A 23,961-nucleotide genomic window follows, 5' to 3' on the forward strand; every position below is an offset into this window, starting at 1 on the left:
TTGAACAAAATCCATCCAGAAATGCTTGGTATTTGATGATTTTTGACACAAAAATGGCCACCATTCAGCCATTTTGAATCAGAACATAAAACAAATTGATGTGCATATGTATAATATTATGAATGTTGTATGCGTGAAATTTGAATGGTCTAGGCATGTCTAAGACATATGGACGGACGCACACATGAATGCCCGGAGGTCAATCCATAAGTTTCAGTTTTCGGACTGCATCCGAACGGGGAATAAAAAAAACAATTCTATAGACATTTTACATTTTATAGATGCTTTTACATCAAACACAGAATTTATTTAATACTCTGCTTAAGTCACATATTTCACAATAATTAAAGAGCGGTGTAAATAGATGACAGGATAAGGCTCCAAATATTTATAAGATCAAAAAAATGTGATAAAAGAGGCAGTTGAATAATATACACACAACATACTGTAGTAAATATTTCACATACAAGATGTATCCTAAAATGTAAAACTGCCTATAATACTCAATGTTTGGCACACATACTAAAAACCAACAAACTAGAAATGTTGTACTCTGTCGTCCATACATTGTTGCTTGCTCATCCCTCCATGCAGCATGGTATATTTTTTATAGCATACCTATATTGAAAATGTCTCACTCCCATAATGCTGTCAATAGTACAGCTTAAAATCAACTACAATAAGTCATTATGACAACTTGAACTCTGTAATATGTCTGCAGATCCTGCTTAGTTCTTGGTGACAACACTATCTACCTGACCAACAATTGACAAATAAATGCCTTAATCGAAAAACCTTCAAGACAAGTTAACAGTGAAGATTCTAAGCAAGATATTTTGAAATACCCATATTTAATACAAAATAGCATCAAGAATATTGTGGGTATCACTAAATATCGGACAAACAACAAAGTTATGCGTCAATATATATATATAGCCTAAAAAATCCCCTGCTATAATATAGTGAACTCAAGCAATGCAGCGGTTTTTACACTTCTAAAAATAAGCATCAACATCTACACATGTGACCAGAAATTCTGTATTTAAAAAGTAGCAAGGATGCTGTATATACATTATAATACAAGGGGCAACAATGTCTCGGGTGCTCTTTATATTTAAATTAACAGAACATCGCCCTCTGTTATTCAATTACTACAACAACAAGAAGAAATCAACTGGCCTTAGAACACAATACGTTGGCATTGCTGTTTTTTCAAAATTTTGTCTTGTTTGCGACATGGTCATGATAAGTTTTCCCATTTCATAGTCAACCATGGAATGATAAGTAAAGTATACAACACTACTAACCATACAAGTACATTGAGATATAATGTCAGAGAAATCTAATAAAATATAATATTCTTAGTTCCCGTGGGGACACATTCAACACACAAATATTATGTACAGTTCCAAGTATAGCAAAGTCAAACAGATCAATTCAAAATATGTGATTGGTGCAACAGCTTCAAAGCTGCTTAATGTAAATATAATTGAATTACTTTAATCCACAACTCCCTGTGTCTGTGATAGTATAGCCTAATCCATTGATAGTTTGGACTAAACCATTGATGATCACAGGGGTGTTTGTGGATAACTGAAAGCAGTGTCAGACATGCAGCATGAATATGCTTGAAAACTGACAGAAAACATGGTTAAAACATACCTGCAATTGTAAAAATACATGCTTAACACTGCCAAACAATAGGACGGAACAAACAATGAAAGTATCTTTGAATTAAATAAAAAGTCATATTTGAGCGTTCTACTGTTCAACCTTACTCTGTCTTTTCAATATATATTTAATAAATTATGTTTTAGCACACTCTTAATATAAATATTGCAATAAAAACAAAATGACTAGGTGGTTGGCTGGCACTTTAAAACACAGTTACTGCTTAGTTAATATGGATGATAAAAATACATACAAACTACTATATATACACAAGTCTGTAAAGTCAATTTATGTGAAACACTTTTACTTCCTCTTAGTTAACATGTCAAAAATGTATAATAATAACTTGAATAATAGTGTCATCTACATTTTTTTTTTTGGCAAATAAAAATGATTGTCAGAGAAACAGTTTGTCACAAAATCTGTTTTATATCTTTGATAAAACAAGATTGGTGTGTAAATTTCAATACATAGAAATCGAAAATAAAATAATACCTACAACCATCAAAAGTACGAGTGTGAAGTGACATGCTAACTACAGAGGGCGGTCTTACAGATTCTCTAGAGTGTTCCATTTATTTTTTTTCTTTCTCCCACCAGTTGGCAGTGCTTCAAGTCGCGTTGGTCTTCTCATTGGCATGTCAGTTGCTGTTAGTTGTCCATGTACAGCAGCAGCTCTGAAGTCTCCAATGTCACCATTTGGTTTGACGCTACCAACGCTGGGCATGACAGCAGGGTTACCATTCATCATGTGATTAGAACTAGAATAGGTTGGTTCTGTGTTGTGGAAAAGCACATATTAGGATTAAAATAATGTTTAGAATGGCAATGTTTTAAGTAAAATATCTTTATATTACCCAAAAGTACAATTATTGCAAAATGAATAAATTCTGAGTATTTTCATTTAAGAGTTGGCTTCTACCTGAGCATACTAATTAGGTACATGTAATTAACATGTACATATTTGTACCAAAATAAAGCCAGGTCTGAATCTCAGTTTCCATGTACAGCAGTAAAGTGTTGTGTAGTGAATTTACTTGCATCCAACCAGTGGTACATGAATGCATCACATGTTAGAAACCTTAAAATCAGTCATGAATAAACATGACCAGAACAGTATTATTATACATTTCCACGAGTGGTTTAATGTGATCTATGAGTTAACATGAAATAGATGATAGAACAGAATATACATACCAACATAAGCAGACCTATTCTGGTTACTAAGAATTTGACTTGCTCTTTTAGGTTTGAAATACTCTGTTGCCTCATTACCATTACTCAGTTTCTGCATTAAAATAACATAACCATAACATTTTTAAAGTACACACAGGTAAATAGAAAAGATTCTTACGTATAACATAAAGATGGATAACAACTCGACCCATGAATTTGTAATGTTCTGCGATGTCTGTGTGTGTGATACACACCAGTTATGTTTATATTAGTTATTTGTACAGAAGACTGAAGCATACCTTACGAAACCTATCATCATCACTATCATTATACCCAGACTGCTGTACTGTATTTGTTGGTGATCTATCATAACCTCTTGTCTGGGATGGTCGTAATCCAGGCATTACACCTAAAAATGTAACAATACAACTCATTATACCATCATATACATGTCTATAATAGAATTTCCCGTCATCTGTGTTCTTCTCATCAAATCCTCTTTGCAAGAAGCATTATTTATTCATGGATTTTGATGGAAAACTGTGGTAAAAAAAAAAGAGTGATTTTCTTTTTCTGCAATGATTTGTGCATCATAGCATAAAAGAAACTGAGCAACCGTATATTTTCAATTTCTATCTGGAGAGTTTTTGTGTTGTATATTTTACCTGACGGCAGTGAAGTTTTCATTACAGTCAATTCAGGCAAGATCCATTTATCCTCCTCTTCATCCCATTTACACTCTGTTTTTATCCTATCTAGGTTACTATAGTTACAGTCTCTTCTTATCAAGGGTTGAATCTTTTCCAGAAGCTGCTGAAACATTTTTATTTGCCTGTCTTGTTTTCGGATTGAATCTAAGTAGTCAATTCGTTCAAATTCAAATTCAGACTGGAGATCAGTTATCTCAATTTGGGCCGCTTTCACCTATGGATTGCAAGGAACAAGTCAGCATAAATGACATGATTACACTGCTTACAGTTAGTGTGACGACACAAAATGTCATTAAAAGCACTAAATACACCAATTAACAAGGATCACACTATACAAACTGGTTATAGAGTATGTGGACTAAGTACAGTGGGAAAGGACTTTATATATATGTATAGTGAATGGTTATTTACTGCCCTCTAGTCAAGTTTGAAAAAAAATTATGACTGCATTTCTGGGAAATGGTTGTGAACAGATTTTTTTAAACAAAATTGCAACTACTCAAAATCTTATATTTTAAACATGAAATTAAAAGACAGGAAAAGAGAAGCCAATATTATGTTGGAAGAACCCATTAGTTGGCTACTGTAGACGCTATTCTGAAAAATATTGATAGTCAACAGTGAATCCTCCTTGTGCAAAATCCCTAAATAAAAACAGTATAACCCTGTTAATGTCTTCTGAACACATTATTAATCTATATTTAAGATACCGGTACATACTAATTGTTTTTCTTTCTCTAATAATGCATTTTTGGCTCGGAGCTCCTCTTCAATATTGTTATAGATATTCAACATAATTCCATCATCATCCATGTTTGCTATGGCTTTTGCTAATTTTAGTTTTCGCATCTCAGCATGCTTCAGCTTTTTCCTCCTTTTCTCTTTTAAGTTTTCATCATGAGCTCTTTCTCCACCGACCATGTTTTCCTGTAACATCTGCAGTCTGCAGAAAACATGTGATAAATGTATCAGATATGTGCATTATCGAAACTTATTTACCACACTGACATTATGGTATTAACAAGTCATTGAAAATGACACAGTCCCTGTTAAATTTTTGAAAGTTCTCTTTGTGCTCGTCATATTAAAGCTGAGGGGTTGTCACGAGCGTGTCCTTGAAACTTGAGTTCCAAGTGGCGTATACAACAGATTGTTTATTTACATCAAAACACGTGTTTCATGTAGTAGTAATATGGCCATAAATAAATACAGGCGTGAAACACACTGATATGTATGATGTATGTGCCAAATACGAATAAAAATGGTACATAAATTGTGGAAATATAGTAGTAAGGCCAAAAAGTCAGATGGCTGTCAATCGGCCATCCTTGACCAGATTTTGAAACAAAATGGACATGCATCCTAACATGTATAAAGTACATGTATGTGCCAAATTTGAATGAAAACTGACAGAGCATGTCCAAGATACCGCATAAAAAAACAACAAGCCATGCATGGCACAATCCTCGTTAGTTATCAAATTTGAGATATATAGTTATGTTTATAGTAATATAGCTGGAATATAACCATGTCAGGAATATGATTTTTTTAACATTCAAATGATTGACATTTGTATCTGATCCTCAAACAAATACTTGTCCATATTGAGAGATATTGCTCTGGAACAGCATTCAAAATCAGCCATTTTGAATACATGAATATATATATATACAACATGATGTATAACGAATATATAAAATTTGAATATAATCAGTCAAAGTATTTAAGAGATATGGCTCTAGAAGCCCAATCATTAAAACAAAATGGCCGCCAGTCAGCTATTTTGAATCCAATCTGAAAATAAAATGACATGCATCAGGAACCTGTAATGTCTAACGTGTGTTATAAGTTTGAACAAAATCCATCCATAAATGCAAGAAATGCTTGATATGCGAGGATTTTTTTAGCACAAAAATAGCACACTTTGAAAAAGATCATCAAACCAATATATCCGTATATCTGTGACATGATGTATAATGAATATTAAACATTTGAACATAATCAGACAAAAAATGTCAGACATATGGGTCTGGAAACCCATTCATTAAAACAAAATGGCCGCCAGACAGCCATTTTGAATCTGATCTGAAAAATAAAATGACATGCATCAGGAACCCGTAATGTTTAATGTATGTACCAAGTTTGAACGAAATCCATCCATAAATGCCAGAAATGCTTGATATTTGATGATTTTTTAGTACAAAAATGACAACAATTCGGCCATTTTGAATAGGATCGTCAAACTAATATATCTATGACATGATGTATAATGAATATTTAAAATTTGAACATAATCAGTCAAAACAATATATTGGAGATATGGCACGAGAACCACATTGAGTAATACAAAATGGCCGCCAGTCGGCCATTTTGAATGTTATCTGAAAAACAAAATTATTTGCATCAAGGTCCCATAATGTCTAATGTATATACCAAGTTTGAGCAAAATCCATCTGTAAACAGCCGAGAAATGGTTGCTTTTTATGATTTTTTAGCACAAAAATGGCCGCCATTCGGCCATCTTGAATCAGATCGTAAAACAAAATGATGTGCATCAAGGTCCTATAATGTCCAACGTATATGCAAGGTTTGAACAAAATCCATCAGTAAACAACCGGGAAATGCTCGATTTTGATGATTTTTAGCACAAAAATGGCCGCCATTCGGCCATCTTGAATCAGATCATGAAACAAATTGACGTGCATATGTATGATATCATGTATGATGTATGTGTGAAGTTTGATTGTGATTGGTCCAGGCATTTTTAAGATACAGGTCCGGACGCACGCACAGACGCACACACAGAGGTCAAAACATAAGTCCCCGTTTTCGGACTGCGTCCGAACGGAGACTAAAAACAAGATGCCTGCCAGTCGACTATCTTTGATCCAATTGCGAATTAAATCGTCATGGACATGTATTCTAACATGTATAATCTATGTACCAAGTTTGAATGACAACTGACAAAGTATGTCCAAAATACAACATTTTCAAAAAACAAGATGGCTGCCAGTCGGCCATTTTGAATCGAATCGCTAAACCACAGCATGTGCATATGTCCCAAATAAGGTACAAGACAAATGCAAAGAATGAACGGAATCGGTCAAAGGGATTCTGAGATATGACTCTGGACGGACGCACGGACAGAGACCGAATTACAAGTCCTCGTTTTCGGACTTTCGAACAGTTGCAAATCAGTGCAAACATTCATTTCTACTTATTTCATCCAGTTAATAAAGACACCTTTTAAGAGCTTCTTCATGCTGTAACATGGTAGAACTAGCATTAGGTCTTCCTAATTTAGGTGAGGAATTTGGTGCTACTGGTCCTTCATGATATTCTTCTGCTTGTGCAATGTAATCATTCTCCTCTTGTACTGATCCAGCCATCTATCACAAAAACACAATGGAGTGCAAACAATATTTAGAATTGAAATACAAGTATTATTAAAGAGTGGTTCACCAAGTATTGTAGCATTATAGACTGTAGTATACTAGTACTATAATGAAAGCTTTCTGTATTGTCAACTAGAAATGTACGATAAACCACTTCACAGAACACTGTAGGACTTACAAAATACCTATTTACCAAACTTGCATGTTCTATGCTTACAATACATCTTTACTGTAGCACATTCCAGGACACCCAGGTTTGTGTAGCTGAAAACACAACATAATCTTACCTCAGTCTGGGATCCTTCCATGCTGACCAAGCCCAAGCCCATATTGTCAGATGCTTGATAACCATTCTGTACAGTGCTGTTTGCTTTACGGACAGTACTTGTAGAACTTCCTGAGACATGTGCAACCGCTTTGCCTTTAACTGGATGCAGCTCACCTATGAAATATATATATACCAGTAATATTGAATTCCCAATAAACATTCGAAACTGTATTTACAATATTCAGAATGTTTATAACATACAGGTAGATTGTTATAAAACATTGACCAAAGATGACATAATGAAATATGAATCCTATTCCTGCCAGTATAAATTTTTTTTTATTAATCATGCATAAACTTCAATTCATTTCTCAAGGATTTCATTTCATGCACCAAATAAAGTAAATCATTTATACCACTGTGCTCAAACTGCTCATCCACTTTCTCCAATTTGGTTTCATATTGTGCTTTCAATTTGTCAATATCGTCTTGAAGTTTGGCTTTATTCATCTGTTCCTCTTCAAATTTATTTTTCATCTCTGATAACTTATCTTCGTACTCCTGTAAATTACAAGACATTATATTTATATAGTGACACACAATTTACAACTCAAAATTCAATTATTGTAATGCAAAATATTCATCAATATAATAACCTTTTGAAGGTGTCCCACAATGGATTTTCATCAAATGACTCAATAAATGAAATTTGACACTATTTTTTAAAATAAAATCCAACTTGGTTGGAGCTGTAGCATACAACTTGTACAAACATTGATGAAAAGAACCAAGCAACAATTAAGAACTCTACCTGGCGAATTTTTTCTTTTTCTTTCTCCATTTCCTCTCTTTGTTCTTCTGGACGTTGAATTAATCCAGTTTTGGGGCCTGCTAGCATTTTGATTTGTCCCTCTGTTGATGTTTATGAAGTTATAGCAACACCAATAATTTTGCGTACATATAAGTTTTATTGCTACATGCATACATGCACATTTTTAACCCCAGTCTGTACATAACAGCATGCATTAAACACCAATTTTAACATACAGGAAACAATTTCTTACAAACAAATATTTTTTTTAGTTTTAATGAACATAAACACAAGATATAAAAACTTTGATTCACATATCTCCATTTTTTTAACCAAAATGCTGCAACAGCCGCAATAGAATTAGCAAATACCAGCGTCAAAAGTTCATTCTGTCAACAGTGGGAATATAGGACTAAACGTGTACTGTATTTGCTCTAAGTAGTAGCACATAAATCATGCAGAGATAATTAATTACAGAGATTTTTCTACGGCAAAATAATTATTAATTTACTGATTCAGTATATAAAATATGTTTTCAGTATATATGTGCTTCTAATGGAGGAAATACGGTATACACTATTACTTCTAATATGTAAACAGTGTGATAATGTGTCATCCTTTCTGCAATGATGGTTAAACAAGCTATATATAGCTTGGAGCATGGATGCAACACCTATAGAAACCAGGAAAACATAACTGCCTACATGTATAATATAATATACTTTACACATGTATGTACATGTGACAGTTTTGTACATTGAGACTCTCATCAGACCTAGCATTGATTGAATGTTGTCAAGAGCACTGGCTCAAATCAAATATGTATACCGTAATACACAGATGTTATAAAGCCATCAAATATTTTTATTTTTGTTTTGCATTGGACCTTCTACGTTATCAATGATATCTACCCCTGGTGAAAAGAACACATTTGTTTGTTTCATTAGTTGATCTTCTGTAATCAGTGACGTACCACGTACCAGCATTTAAAGATGTTGTGCATGATGTAATGTTGCAAGTGAGGGAGAGGTTTATTCCTACCAAATTAACCCACTGATAAAAGGTAATATCCTTGTTGACATCAAGAACTTTTGACTGAAGGCACTCTCAGTTAAAATCCACAAAGCAGCCAAACTTTTCCCACAAAGTCATAACTATGTTCTCATCCTATACATTAGGATTACAATACAGAAGCAGATATTAACCACTGCACAGATAACATATGCTCTGAACCCTGGGAAAAAGACTGAACACTTTGTAGAATCCAACATATTACAGAACACAGCACAAAGCATATGGTTAGTATAACAAGCGTGCAGCAATGGATGTGATTATAACAGTGAAAGAACAACACGCTCATGAATTGTGTAGCAATTCATTGGATAGTGTGTGTTAATTATATATTAGTGCAGCACCACAACCACTCTGATCGCACTTACCAGCTGTACCCTCACTATCATCTTTAATAAAAAGACAGAAACGTTTGACAGTCAATGATAATTATAGTGAAGGACAGAAGATTATCATCGTTGATACAACAAACAACACAAATACAACAAACACACCACTCTAAAACCAAATACTAACTGTGTAATACAAACCAGTGAAACCAACACAAACTAATCTAACCAACCAACACACACAAATACACCACAATTTACATACTGTATTAATATTTCCATATATTAACAACAATCGACACACAAATTTAACACAGACGCCAACAGCCAACAATATTGTTTTGGTACAATTTAGCACTACGGTAGTTGCATTACTAGCTGCATTAGCAATCTAATTTTCATTTTGCAGTTCAATGCTACTTGGTGCAGAATTAGACATTAATTACTTATTTTGTTGAGACCTTACTGCTATACTTTCTAACTCAATGTTGTGTGAATAAAAATATTATTTTTAAAAATGCACCAATTTTATTGATCAAACCAATTTGTGTGTATATTTCAAGCTTTGAGTGACCATCTTTTACGTCATCACTTTATTATCACTACATCATTACATGCATGATCACAACGTTTGGTTAGCATCAAAGATGAAAAAAATTGTAGATTTGTAGAATTTTGGTAACATGAAGTTGTTAATGTGTTACTTGAAAAATTGTCATACATATATTTTGAAGGATATCCATTAAATATAACTGAAACTGGCAATGAATTTATAAATTGTATTTTTATATTTTTACTTACACAGAAACATTAGAAAAATCACAATTTTGAAATGCCATCCATAAATATATGCGCCACACACTTTTCTAGACAAAGTAATGTCTACAGATGTTGCACCCTCAATGCTCAATAAATTTGCAAAATTAACTTTCTTTGCAAGAAAACAAGGTAGTCAGGCCAGTCAGGCACCTTCACTTTATTAATTTCTGTATGTAAATTATATAGTTTTGTAATATTATAATATAGAGGCTGTTCTTTGTCACGGCTAATGGCTTAAATTAAACATTATTAAAAATTAATTTCTAAACTAAAGTTTCTAATTTATTTTAAACCGTACAGATAGTGGTATCGGAAAGATGTGATTTCAAAGAGAGTATAAGGATGAATCATAAGTCAAAACTTGGAGAGAAAAAAACATAGTCTTTCTGATTATAAATATTAGTATGCAAAATATGAATTATTAGAACTATTATTCATTTGTCTATTAAGGTGTAAGTAATCACTCTATTAAATAATATAAAGCAAAAGAAAAAAGATTTTTTCGAAAGTTGGCCATAACAATGAACAGCACCAAGATAACAACTGATTAGTACAGTGATACTTAAGAAAACATGTATCATTTATCAACATAAAACATAACAACCCCGTTACAGAAACAAAACATGCTGAAAAGAAATTTATGCAAGGATGCAATAAAGTTGATATCAAAATGCACCAAAAACTTGATAGTGTAGTGGGTGTGTGAACTATGCGAGTTGCGCCCTCTAGTGTTAATAGTACTGTGATGGTTGACGAGTGGGAGCAATGCTGTTTAGGCCGATGCATAGTCATTTGATATTTAGAAATTGCAAATCACTTTTTTAATAACTACTATAATGGTTGCTGTGAACTGGCTTTTTTTTGCAAATCTATATCACAGAGGTGCTTTGTCACTAGCGGGCACAACTAACAGGACCGGTGGGGTGTTGCAGATATATATCAGGATAACATTGTACCGTATTTCATGCTCAGACGGTGTCTAGAAGAAACTAGACAGCTAGCATGTAATATGTGCAATAAACTTACGTGTGAAGCCGCCTTCTGGCATGGGTATTTGACCCATCAACATAGCACGTAAAGTTTTAATTTCTTCTTGATATTGTCGTAGTAAAGCATCTTTAGGATCTTCATTAATTCTTGGTTTGTTTTTGATGTTTTTAGCTCTGTTTGCATACCGCAATGTACTAAGTGTTTCATCATAGTTGTTATCCGCGGGTGATAGACAAGCCACCATCAAGGTCTTAGTGTTTCCACCTAAAAATGTAGAGAAAAAAAGCAAAATACTCACTTTCTCAGGTCATCACATCATGTTTATAATTATTATTGAGGTTCATAGAAGCATAATAAATAAATATAATTCATGACTTACCTAATGAATCCTGTAATAGACGTGTAAGTTTAGAATCTCTGTATGGAATGTGTTTTGATTTGCCATCAACCAAAGCTGAAATTACGTTACCCAAGGCAGACAGGGATAAATTGATCTTTGTTGCCTCCTTTAATCGATCACCAGTGGAACCTAACAGAGAAAAATAACATTAGCAGTGTCATGATTAATGAAAATCTTACAAGTAGACAACAATGTATCTGTAGAATTCCATTGCTTAATTGGCGATTCTCTGTTAATTGTGAGATTTCACATCTAAAGTAAAACTCAAGTGATTTAATTTATATTTTTATATTTCAATGTCAAAATGTATATTGCATTGAGAAATCTTTAATTCATCAAAATTTACAATCATCAAATGTGTATAGCACATTATTAATGAATTTACCGGTTTTAGCTTGTCTTTCACTACCAGCCAAATCAACTAAGTTGAGTTTGCCAGCTCGTATATGATCTTCGCCTTCACCGTCTGTTTCACACATTTCTAAATGTATAGTGAAGATAGAATGTGATCTTGAAGAATCTGCATTCATGAGAGTGGCTCCGGTAGCACGGTTACTCCAACCAGTCCCCATTATACGTTCACATTCTGATACATTATGTACTCCATGCATTGATAAATCTGTTGGAAAGTTTAAAAAGAAAGAAAGGAAGAGCTACATGAAAATGATTCTTTAGCAAGGTTGTCTTTTTTTTATTCACATATTAAACAAACTCATAGACATCACTCAGGCTACATTGTAGCAGGTGCTTTTACATAAAAGTAGCGAATACATATCTTGCTTGTAAATTGGCTAAATTTCTCACAGAAATAAGGATGATTATTACTGGGATGTAGAGAATCAAAGTCAAATATAATTTGATTTCACAACATTATAGCAAAACAGAAAAAGAAAACAGATCTGGTCAATAAATCATATTTGTTGACTTTCATAGCCTAAACTGAAATGCAACATTTTCTTTAAGGCTCTTTAAGGTATCAATAAAACATCTATTTTAATTGTTCTATGTATTGTTTATTTCAGAAACCAATGAATCTAACACATACATTTTGTAGTGAATATCCATGCAAAATAACAACAAGAATGAATTGTAGCTTGATTTTAACCTTGAATTCTCCTATACCAAAGTGTTTTGTCCTCAGAACTAGGTCACTTAAAGTACAACTCACATAAATGACAAAGTATTTGCATGGCAATTAATTTCCTGCAGTAATAATACAATGTTGACACGCATGTTATGGCTCTACAAAGTCTAGTTCTGACAAGCCATTAAAAATATCACAATACCTACTATACAATGGAGGCTGTAATGAATAATTTTTACAATATGGTTTGGTTGGTTGAAATGAATGTATTTCAAAACAATCATACTCAAGGGTTACTTTGTAAGAAAGTAGCCTTGCCACTAACTAACTACCGTAATGTACACATGTATATTGACACTAACAGAGCAAAGTTTACATATACTATTTTCAAATTTGCGTCTACAAACAGAGATGTGTTATTAATGTATTAGAAAATAGCATAAAATCTCCCTTCAATAATGTTGTGTCTAGTTAGGTGACTATCTGGAAAGTAGATATCAGCTACACAGGACACCTTTTTAAATTTGTGTTCACAGCTCTGCTATATCTCTTTACATACAAAAGCCGTAGCTTGTAATAGCCAATCAGAATGATGTATTCAGTCACGTGACATCAATCATACATACATATATTGTACTTATACACTTCCTGGCAAATGATAAGCCTTACCTTTGACATAAACACCTTTTTCTGGATGTTCTTTCAATTCTAATTTCTTTTTGGTGTCTTTGGCTAATAGATCCCTGATTTCTTCATTGTAAATTTCCAAATATGAAGCATGTACTAAATACTTCATGCTATCTGAGGCTCCAATATTTTCAAAGATGTGTTCAAAAGCTCGGGGAATAATACCCCTTTGAGTTGGTGGATCTAATATACCCTGCATACTAAACGATTTCCCACAACCGGTCTGACCATATGCAAATACAGTTCCATTGTAACCTTCCAATACACCCTAATAAGAGAAAGGAAGAAATTTATTGAGAATCATTGCATGAAAATCATAGATTTTTTAACGGTCAGTGGATGCAGCTAACACACATTTCAAACAGGAATTTCCATCAATTAAACTGAAGGGCTATTCGAAAGTTTGGTTAAATAAATTTAGTTTTCTAGTTTTTGAAACTCAGTTGTATTTTGTCAATTTTCAATTCAAAATGGCCGCCAGGGTTGGGTTTTAACACTATCTCCTCTTTTCATTTGCTTTTTGATATCAACTTTAAACTGCACAAAATATCAAGAATTTGTAGTGCTTCATTTTTACTAGTTATCCATGTTGAAGATTATGTGCAGAAATAATACATTTGTTTGGCTACAGAGAACTCATTTGGGTTAAAAATTAAGTGGATTAAAAACTAATTGGTGGATATACATTAATTCAAACTATCATTTGACCAAATGCATACAAAATTTCTGTTAGGGTCTCATAGGATTGATAAAAAATCACAACTTGTATTGCAGATCATTCTCCAATGAGTGACTTCTATTTAAAATACCGGTAGGTCAGAGGAGAACTACCTGAAAGCGATTATCATACATGTAGTTGTTTGCTTAGATGAAATTGAAGGTGATATATATTAGCTAGCAGTCTCAATAGAAAGCAAACAGAGTCTCTACCTATCTGATTTTGATATACAATAGTATAATTTTTTTCACTCAGATTCCATAAATTAATGTCTGAAATGAGGAAAATGAATATTATTTCTGAAAAACAACTGTACTCATAAACAACATGAATATAAATATTCATTTTCAAATTAATTTTAATAAAATTTATTAAAACCCTGTGAAAAGTCAGCTGTAATTACACACTCTAAAGTACACTGGCAGGCATACAGAAATAATGACGATAGTCGTGCTAAAATTCAATTATTAATGGAGAAGCATCAAGGCCAGAGATGGTTGATTTGATGATGAATCCATGGTTCACTGCTCACTCAGAGTGTAACTTGTCAGAAAATCAGACAGTCTGAGAAGATATCAATCTTGTCGCCCTGTAAAAATACAGTTTATTGTGTCTGCTCGCTTAAAATAAGAATGCAACATCTTAGCTGCCCATTCAACAGTGAAATATTGTATTTTCTGCACACTTTGAAAACACGTGCCTTATTAGATTGCCACCCTATACAGGAATGTATGAAACTAGCATTAGTACATTGTATATGTGTACAGCACCTATTTTGGGACTACCAAGCAATACAACCACTGCATTGCTGAAAAGGTTATTACTATGGTAACTATAAAATGCACTGCTGATCATTGGATCAGAGTGTTCACATGGATCCCAGTAATTATTTGTTAGCCAGGCAATGCTTAAGGTCAATCCACAAGATGAACCTGAACAGATGCACAAAATTGCATGCCATTCAACAATATTCAATGTTTTCCCACCATGATTCTGCTGCTTTAAGGAATTCATTGAGAAAAATTGCCTTACAAACACATTTTCACATATCATTTTCCAATTTGTTCATCTTGACAAATATTCACATATATCCTATACAAGTTTGGTATCATGCAATAATGGGAAGTGCATTGGCATTATTCACTAAATAGTAAATTAATATATGAATTGGCCTAACATTCATCCCCAATAAATAATGGCTTGTGAAAGAAACGATATTGGTGGGAATGCACCAATACAAATAAAAGCATTGTTGAATTTTAAAAAAAGGGGTTGTACAATATACACCATACATACATATAAATGACCAGTTCCTATTGTTGTACACTTTTGTCTTTGCATTCAATCTTATTCATTTACATTTTTCTATTTCTCCAAATTATAATGAATATAGAGCAAAGGTTTCAAATAAAAAGTTTGGTGCAGTGTGAGAATGCAAGGCTGTATAGTAGTCATGACTTTGAATGGCCATCAAACTGTATTACTAGTATTCTAATCTGATATCGTTTTTTGCACAGCCACCTACATCCAACATGATTCCTTTCCTAAAAAAAGTCTAAATCAACTGAAATTGAATGAATAAACTGTTCATATGTGATAACATTGTAGTTGTTGATTTATGATATTCAAAATCCAAAGCAGAAAATAATTATTTTGAAAGAAAATGTAACTCTAATCATGTCTATAAAGACAATTATTAGTGAAATAACTGAGTGTGGTAATTACATGAATATAATTAAAAGAATCAAAGGAAACACTGAACAGCTCTAGTACCTTGGCTTAGAGTTGTAGCACAACTATGCTATAGTTTTGACACACAACAAGGTGCTATTATAGGGCTTGAACTTCAGAGTTGAGAGAGCACCCCTTTTCAAGGCAATATTTGATAAAATGTCCTTGGCGTATCCTCGGGGGCGGAGCTACGTCACAAGACGTTCCACGTTGCTAAGACGCGCACCACTGTACATGTATTTCTATGGGCTCTTTTCGCGCTGTTGTGGAACGCCGGTCGAGCCGGTGAAAATTCGAGAAAACAACACAAACTCAACTTTGAAGTAATCCTGAACAACCAAATTTATATATGTTACACACGTAAAGCTAATCTTGTTACACTGTTCAGGGGAGTCTCAACAACATCCCAAAGTACCGTTTTCTGCGAGTTTTTTGCCTTTGTTTTCACTGCCAGGGTTGCCAAGCGCTGAAAATGCCCAGATGTCCGCCCCCGAGGATAGGAATAGTACATGCAGACAGAAAATCTGTATTTTTCGAAGGACACCGAGACTCCTTAGACATCAAGGCAACAGACCACTTTCATGAGCCCTAAAAGTCACACATCCTAGTACTTTTGTTGGTATGACAGCATAACATACACAATTGGTGCATTTTGATGTATCTTGTTGTTTCTAACAGAAACATTTTACACCAGTAGCTAAAACAAATAGTCAAGTCTAGAAAATTGTGCTGAGATAACAATAAAATAAATTAAATTTTGATATTCATACCAACGAAAGTACCAGGATGTACCAAGAGGACATGAAAGTAACCTACTTCCTTTGATTCCTCAGTGAAGTTCAATTAACACAATAGAAGTAATTAATTTTAGTTTTGTGCAAATCAGAAATATTACAATACATGTCCAAACATGGTGCAGTGTTCTCCCCAGGCCTCTGAAGCGACACGGTACCGTGACGCTTGGACACTCGGTCGTGATGCTTGCCCTTTGTCCGTGACGCTTGGTCACTCAGCCGTGATGCTTATATTTTTGTTTACAAGTGTCAGTCTCGTCTTGCACGTATTTAAAACAATAACATGTATTGATCAATTTAGGTAATCCTGCTTTTGTTAGCCATACAAAGACAGTGATAAAAACGGAAGTCTGCAATATGTTGCGAAATCTTTCAAAGGTGCAGAGCCTCCAAATCAAAAAAAAAATAACTAGAATAGCAATAATTTGCCCATTGCACGCAACGGCAACAATGTGACAAAACAAGTCACGGCGTACGTCGGGAAGATCAACCCCCGATTTGCTGCACTCTGATTTGTTATCACTCAATCGCTGGTGACATTATTTACTCCAAAATTAAAAAAAGAACAAGTGAAATTAAGTCGCATTGGAAAGAAAAGTATGAATAATTCAACAGCAGACGAGACGGGATGAGACGAAACAAACTCTGACCTCTGGAAATACCCCATTCATAGGGTACCTTAGTACAGAAAAACGCCGCCCTAAGGCGACATAATGCACGTTGCAACATTGTGACCGATGCATGCTGGGCTATCAGGGGTTCTGATCGAGGTAACAAAGATGGCGGCGCAGAATGCATGATTTTCCGCGATGTTTAAAAACAACATCTCGTTGGCAATTTTGATGTAATGCTTATGATAATCATCAATGAATCGTTTTAATAAACAATTTGTGTATTTCACACCAAAAAGTCAGATACCGATGATCGCAATAGCAGCGGTGAATACCCGTCCAACGCAATGCCGTCAGCTGACAATGTTATGGTGATCGTAGCGTTGTACTCACAAGGTATATTGCAATGAAAAATCGCCGAACTGCCATTGTAGAATTTTTTTTTAATTATTGATTTATTAATTTCAACATATTTCGATATCTTGCCGACTTTTTATTTAACCAAAAAATGTTTTCCCCGACGTTTATATGAACCGACAGTGACATGGGCACTAAAACTTATACACAATGATGAACCAGTTACATCCATGGATAACAGTATATTCACTGACTGGCTATAACACAAGTTTTTCAATTTTTTTTTCCTTTTTATGATGTTCCATTTCAAACTTTATTTGACTTGATACAAAAACAAAAAATACAATGCAGTAAAATGATATAAAATTTATCAGATATAAAAATATCTTGTCTTTAATTAATTGTAGATTGACAATATTTGTTGGGAAAAACTGATTATTATGCAAATAAAAATTATGCAAATTAGATGCATTGTTATGCAAATTGGCCGTGATGCTTGACATGAAGTCTGGGGAGAACACTGTGGTGGGTAACATATCAATGTAAAATTGGTCATATCATAGCAATACGATATAATTAGCATACAATCCAGTCAGTGACAACTATTGCATTCAAGCATGGCACTGTGCTTGAAATGTGCGAGAGAGAACATTGTATGACAACAATTATGATTGCCCAAGATACAGTTGAATGCAATTGAGTTCCAGATATCCTAATAATAAAAGTTTGATTCACTTGTGTTTGCATTTAAATGTCACAATCTATACCTACATTTGTATGACCAGGTGAGTTTGCACACATCACTTCCTGAACGTAAATGTCACAAATAAATAATCTCAAAAGTTGCAGCTTTGTATCCAACACTACAGTACATGTACCGGTAGTTAAAACTGGGATATAATGAATACTAGTACATCCCTAGCTAAAAGTATAATAACATATTAAATTACTTACATCAACCAAAGGGTAGGCAATATCATTATAGATAGTCTCTGTAGTGGAATCTACATAATAAGCGCCATCAAATGTAAACATCTTGGGTGGATCATGCGATTTTGGTTTGATTAGTGAACATGATCCTTTGCTACTATCCATTTTCACAACCGTGGAGCATTTTAGATTGTTCTCTCTCTCGTTGAGAGGCCGACAGCGAACGATCACTTTTACTGCCTCGGCCGACATCCTGTAAATTAAAAATGTAATACAGTGTCAGTCACACGCACGTATAATATTTATATTAATATTTTAGTCTTATAATGTAAAAAGGTATTATAAACAACATAAATGTTCATACAGAGGTCAAAGGTTATGTCAGTGTGAAGGTAGGTTTCGGAGGACACTACCATAATTGGCATTATGAAATCTAAATCAAAGGGGCGCCAAGCAAAGACTGCTTTCGCTTTACACAAAAGAAAAATGTGCCCCAGACAAATAAATTTTCCTAAAAAATTTGCCCCCTCTACATATATAACAAGGTTCAAGATTGCAATACTGAGCTGAGTAGCAGAAGCAAATCTCTGACAGAAGTGCACAAAGACCTAAAATTAAACAATTACATAAGCACATGCATTACTAGAGAAAATACAGTATATGTAACAGCAAACAACTGAAGTTGAAACTATTTGAAGAATTCCAGACAGAACAATAAATTCTGCACCAGCTGCATTTTTTAGTGCATTTTTTGAAACCTGTACATTCCTATTGTTCAATGTCATTTTGTTCATTAGTTGTTACATTTTGTACAGAAAAAAAGAACTAGAATTTGTGATCTATAATTTGGCTTGAATGTCAAGAGGTCTTGGGTATTAGAAGTAAAGGTTAAGTTTATTTAAATACCAAATCGAATGTTATAATACCACAAAGAATTTTAAATACAGGGGAGAAGTAATTCAGGAATCTAGCAATAGAAAGCAATTGTCAGCAAAATTATTCTATGCGAATGTCAGTAACTGAAATGGAGAAGAGCACATTTTTGTAAATCTCCTGAAGACTTATTAATAAAGGTCATATATACATGTATCGGTAGAATTTCTGCGGGCATTACAATTATTTGAGCAACACAGAAATTTATATGCACTTTAAAATATTAATGAAATTAGGAACGAAGGATGGATATGACCATGTACAACTAAAAACAAAAAGAATGATACAATATTTTCTCTATTAATTAGTAGTACAAGCGCTTATGCAATGTTCTCCCCAGACGAAAGCCTAAGCATGTGGCTAATTTGCATAATAATGTAATATAATTTGCACATGTTTTGTAAAAATAGTAAATGAAGTTAAACATAAAACTAGGGCTCCAAATTCACCACCTAGATGAATTAACGCTTTGGTACTGTTCAAAACAAGTAACATCCTTTTACAATCTCAGTAAAATGAGTCATTTTCAGAACCTTTGGCCTTGAAAATTAGATGCCCTGAAAATATAGTAACAGACTTGAAGGCAAGATAACCTCCATGCTTTTTATCAAATCATTGGGTCATAACTTGGAATAGGAAACTAAAAACCACCACCATACTGGTGAATTTACATGATATCAATTCAGGGGGAAAATAAAGTAGAGCTTAAAATGTATACCTTTGTTTGAGTAATGTGGGAGTGGATAAAATTCAAACATCAACCGGAAATGATGGAATACAGAAAAAAAATGTACACAATGAAGAAACATTGAAATAACAGATTTAGAAATAAATCAGCCAGGCCAACCTAGAGGAAATTGTGAAAATTTAATTTGATAAAATTGTATAAATTCTGAGCTTCAACTGGAATATGGCAATAACATTTAGGACTGATAATTCATTTAAGATACCCATGTATAGATCTTGAATACGGGAGGAAAAACACTACTGTATTTATATATTAAATAGGTATACAAAAACAAGTTCCATCCATACTCCATTAAGCATAATAAAATACTAATAACAAATTCAGAACAAAAATTAAAAGAAACAGGATATACTGAAACTGCAAATATATTTATCATGTGATTGAAAGCATATATGTCCTTCCGTCAGGCCCATGTATATCCTGTACAGATCAACCTAAGGGTACCTCATGTGTATAAATGTATATCTGTTCAAATGAATAAAACTAGCGTTTAACGTCAAGGTGAACATTAGATGAACCAATATATTTTACAATAGAAGTTATTTTACGATGCAAGCTATTAATAAATGCCATATCGTATAAATATTTCTATTTATCATACATCACCTATTATAAAGTTCATTCGGAATGTCAACACTGTCTTCATTCATACATTAACATTACATTTAATACTTACATTGAGCCAGAAAAGGAAGGAAAACTAAACGATCGTAACATTTTGATATCCAAATGGTTTCACAGTGGAAACCAGCACCCGTCTGCATGCCAGAAAGATGACACACCTCGTACCACCAGCCTTACCGGTGTTGTGCTATTATTATTGTAATTATATATGTATTTATTCATCAAATGCAATGATGTCATTGTTGAATACAGAGTGAGCTCAATGCTTATGACAAGATGAAGCACTGCACACATTCGATCCCTGTACTGACAACTATTTTTGAATGATATTGTGTTCAGGTTTTTCTCTGCTGTAATAACAGCTTACATAGGTATAGTTGTAGAAATTTTAGGTTTGTGAATAAATTACACAAGTCTTTATAATAGGCTACCCATCATATAGGCACATACATGCATAATCTTCTTCTACTAAGGGTTAAATTCAATAAATGCCAATGGATTAGTTAAATGTTCATAGGCAGCAAATGTTCATTTTAAAAAATTGTTTATATTAATTAAAACATGATATATTTCTCACAAAGACAGCAGTATTATATAATATAGAATGTATTAATAGTACAGATTAATCACTAATTAAATATTACTTAATAAATATTCTTATCATATGTATTGTTATTTAGTAATTAGTCTTAATGGAATGATATGAACATGAAAAACACACAATGAAAACAACCGTAATATGCAAATTGAGTCATACTTCACCTAGCACTGAGATATGCAGGGCTGATGTTTACAGCAGTTAATACTCAAGAATAAGGATATACTTTGATACACAAGACAGAAAAATATTTATATTTGAATATCAAAATTTAGTTGCATGTGTGTATTTACGATTGTGATTTGGATTTGTTAAATTAAGTTCATTACTGGATTGAGACAACAAATGCAATCTAAGTAAAAAATTCAGAAAGTTCAGTCACAGTTACAAACACATGAATGTTGAAGTGTTGAAACAGTGGTTGTTGTCATAGCCACACATCCGTGAGAGGAATTTTGTTATTGTGCAAACATTTGAAATCTGTGCTTAGTATTAGCAGTCATTTATCTATTTTTAGTTTTGATCACACACTATAATCAAATCACACTAACCATAATTTTTATGATTTAAACAAGAAATCACAATCAACTATTATTAATTTAATTAGTGAAAACTGTTTGCTAGTCATGTAAACTTTTTTTAGTTGTTTTGCATTTTGCATATATAGTACAGACCAGGGGTAAAATCAGTGAGCTTTCCTTTTTGTAGAAACTTGTAATTTTAATAGTTGTATCATTGTCACTCATACTTTCAACTTAATTATTCTTTGTGGTATTTGCTTATGTTACCGATATAAGACATATTTGAGTAAATTACTCCGCAAAAATATGGCAGTTTTAAATGTTGAGTTATGCACAAACTGACTGTAAAAAAACACAATTGTGGTAGAGCAAATCCTAATGAGGCATCAGCTGACACAAAAATAGCTAGCATTAGCATGATCATGCTGCACCATTTGCATCAGACTGATCGTAGCTTGTGGTGTTCTGAAATATTTCAACAATTAATTGCATTATGAACCCCAAATTCTACTTTCCAGACTGAGACCCATTATCAGAAAATTCCTTTGCATTTTCCCATCAGGACTTAATGTAGACTGGCAAAAGTCGGGACTTCTTTTTTGTTTTAATAAAAAAAATACCCCCGCGAAGGAATTTCTTTCGCGGTCACGCTTGCATGCTCAAAAGAGCATTCACGCCAGCCTAACTATAGGTACCGGTAATTTGACAATGTGAATAAAAACTAGATTTTAATCCAGTTTGTTATAACAAATTAAAGCTGGTGTTAGTCAAGCCATAAGTGAATCTGCAGTAGTATTAGTGCATTAGGGTTCATTGGTACTACACTACCCATATCTAGTAATTAGCTAAGTATGCTGATAATTCACAAATTGATTTCTAATTTCACCACATAGCAAGTAATTGTTTGTTCTATATATAACAAACCAACATTCTAGAATTCATCTTACAAATATAATGGATCTTTTTACATTGCTCATGTGAAACCTTTATAGGGTAAAAATTTATAGCTAATTTAATTAATATAATTTTGTTTAGTTACCATTGGCATTCAACTAGCAGGGTGTTAAGTGAATAAAATCAAAGCTGTGACAACATTGTTAAATGATTAATAATAATCTTTTGGCAGGTAAATTCTACCCAATTTTACTAAATAAATTACTCCACTGAACAAAGTAATTTGACTACAGTAAATCACTTTCCACTACAGTTCTGTCTTGTTCGATATATAGCCATACATGTTCATTAATTAATAAATTATATTAAATAAATTAGGTAGTGTGCTGATTCAGAATCAAAGCAATTGATAAACTTATGAAAAGTTAATATTTGAATAAAAGTTAAAACACTGAGAAGAAAATTTAGCTGAAAATTTTGATTGCTTGATTTTGTACGGGTAATTTTTTTTTGACAAAATTCAAATTATATTTCAGGGTACTTTCAGAATAGGGAAATGTCACTTTTAAAAATATTTGTACAGCAGAGTGAAAATGAAAACGTGGAAAGGAAATGAAAACCCACTGTGATACTGCAGTCACCTGTATGTGTGATACACCGGCATATACTAGTACATGTACATAGTTTCACACTCAAATATTGGAAATCGCATAAAATTGGTAAAAATAAAGTGGGATACAATTTCTAATATTTCAGGAATCGTTGCTAATTTAATGATAATATGTTATGTTATAAACAATTTATTTGAATATTGTTATTTCTGTCGATCGATCCCAAGCTCTGACGACAGGTGAGCGCTTTTAGCGACAGAGAATCGACATGAAACAGAAAATATAGGCTTAAAAGAAAAACATTACCGTTCTTACCTGTTTGTGAAGTGAGGCTTCCAACTTGTCTAAGTAGATATTCTTTCACAGATCTAGTCTCGCGGACTCTCAATCAAAACGACAAATGACACCTGATCATGTAAAATGTTGTTACGGTCCCCTCGCAACGAACGACGAAAACAAGCCGGAAACCCAAACAAATAT

General features: G+C 33.3%; 1 protein-coding gene across 3 annotated transcripts; it reads right to left on the reverse strand.

Annotated features, from left to right (window-relative positions):
* Positions 1-1,949: 1,949 nt before the first annotated feature.
* Positions 1,950-23,938, reverse strand: LOC100377381 (osmotic avoidance abnormal protein 3-like). Of its 3 annotated transcripts, none has more exons than XM_078011342.2 (16): positions 23,797-23,938; positions 18,577-18,805; positions 13,394-13,679; positions 12,026-12,259; positions 11,620-11,769; positions 11,277-11,504; positions 9,471-9,491; positions 8,032-8,132; positions 7,637-7,781; positions 7,240-7,394; positions 6,801-6,946; positions 4,278-4,500; positions 3,513-3,771; positions 3,147-3,256; positions 2,869-2,959; positions 1,950-2,448 (listed from the first exon to the last, which is right to left on the reverse strand). In XM_078011342.2, the coding sequence occupies exons 2-16, from the start codon at positions 18,802-18,804 to the stop codon at positions 2,222-2,224; spliced, it is 2,604 nt and encodes an 867-aa protein (XP_077867468.1). In that variant the 5' UTR covers position 18,805; positions 23,797-23,938; the 3' UTR covers positions 1,950-2,221. The 3 variants fall into 3 exon arrangements, with proteins under 3 accessions (XP_077867468.1, XP_085357316.1, XP_085357317.1); XM_085501190.1 differs by lacking the exon at positions 23,797-23,938 and adding an exon at positions 20,910-21,024; XM_085501191.1 differs by lacking the exons at positions 9,471-9,491; positions 23,797-23,938 and adding an exon at positions 20,910-21,024.
* Between the last annotated feature and the right edge of the window lie 23 nt (positions 23,939-23,961).

Source organism: Saccoglossus kowalevskii, chromosome 7 (assembly GCF_978046115.1).
Source record: "Saccoglossus kowalevskii chromosome 7, keSacKowa6.1, whole genome shotgun sequence".
NCBI classification, from domain to species: domain Eukaryota; kingdom Metazoa; phylum Hemichordata; class Enteropneusta; family Harrimaniidae; genus Saccoglossus; species Saccoglossus kowalevskii.

Excerpts from the sequence above, each read along its gene's own strand:
- LOC100377381 (XM_085501190.1), bottom strand. The coding sequence starts at position 20,950 with ATGTTACGATCGTTTAGTTTTCCTTCCTTTTCTGGCTCAAT. Across the intron at positions 3,772-4,277 it reads TAGAGAAAGAAAAACAATTA|GTGAAAGCGGCCCAAATTGA; the intron begins GTATGTACCGGT and ends TGCAATCCATAG. Across the intron at positions 3,257-3,512 it reads GAAAACTTCACTGCCGTCAG|GTGTAATGCCTGGATTACGA; the intron begins GTAAAATATACA and ends TTACATTTTTAG.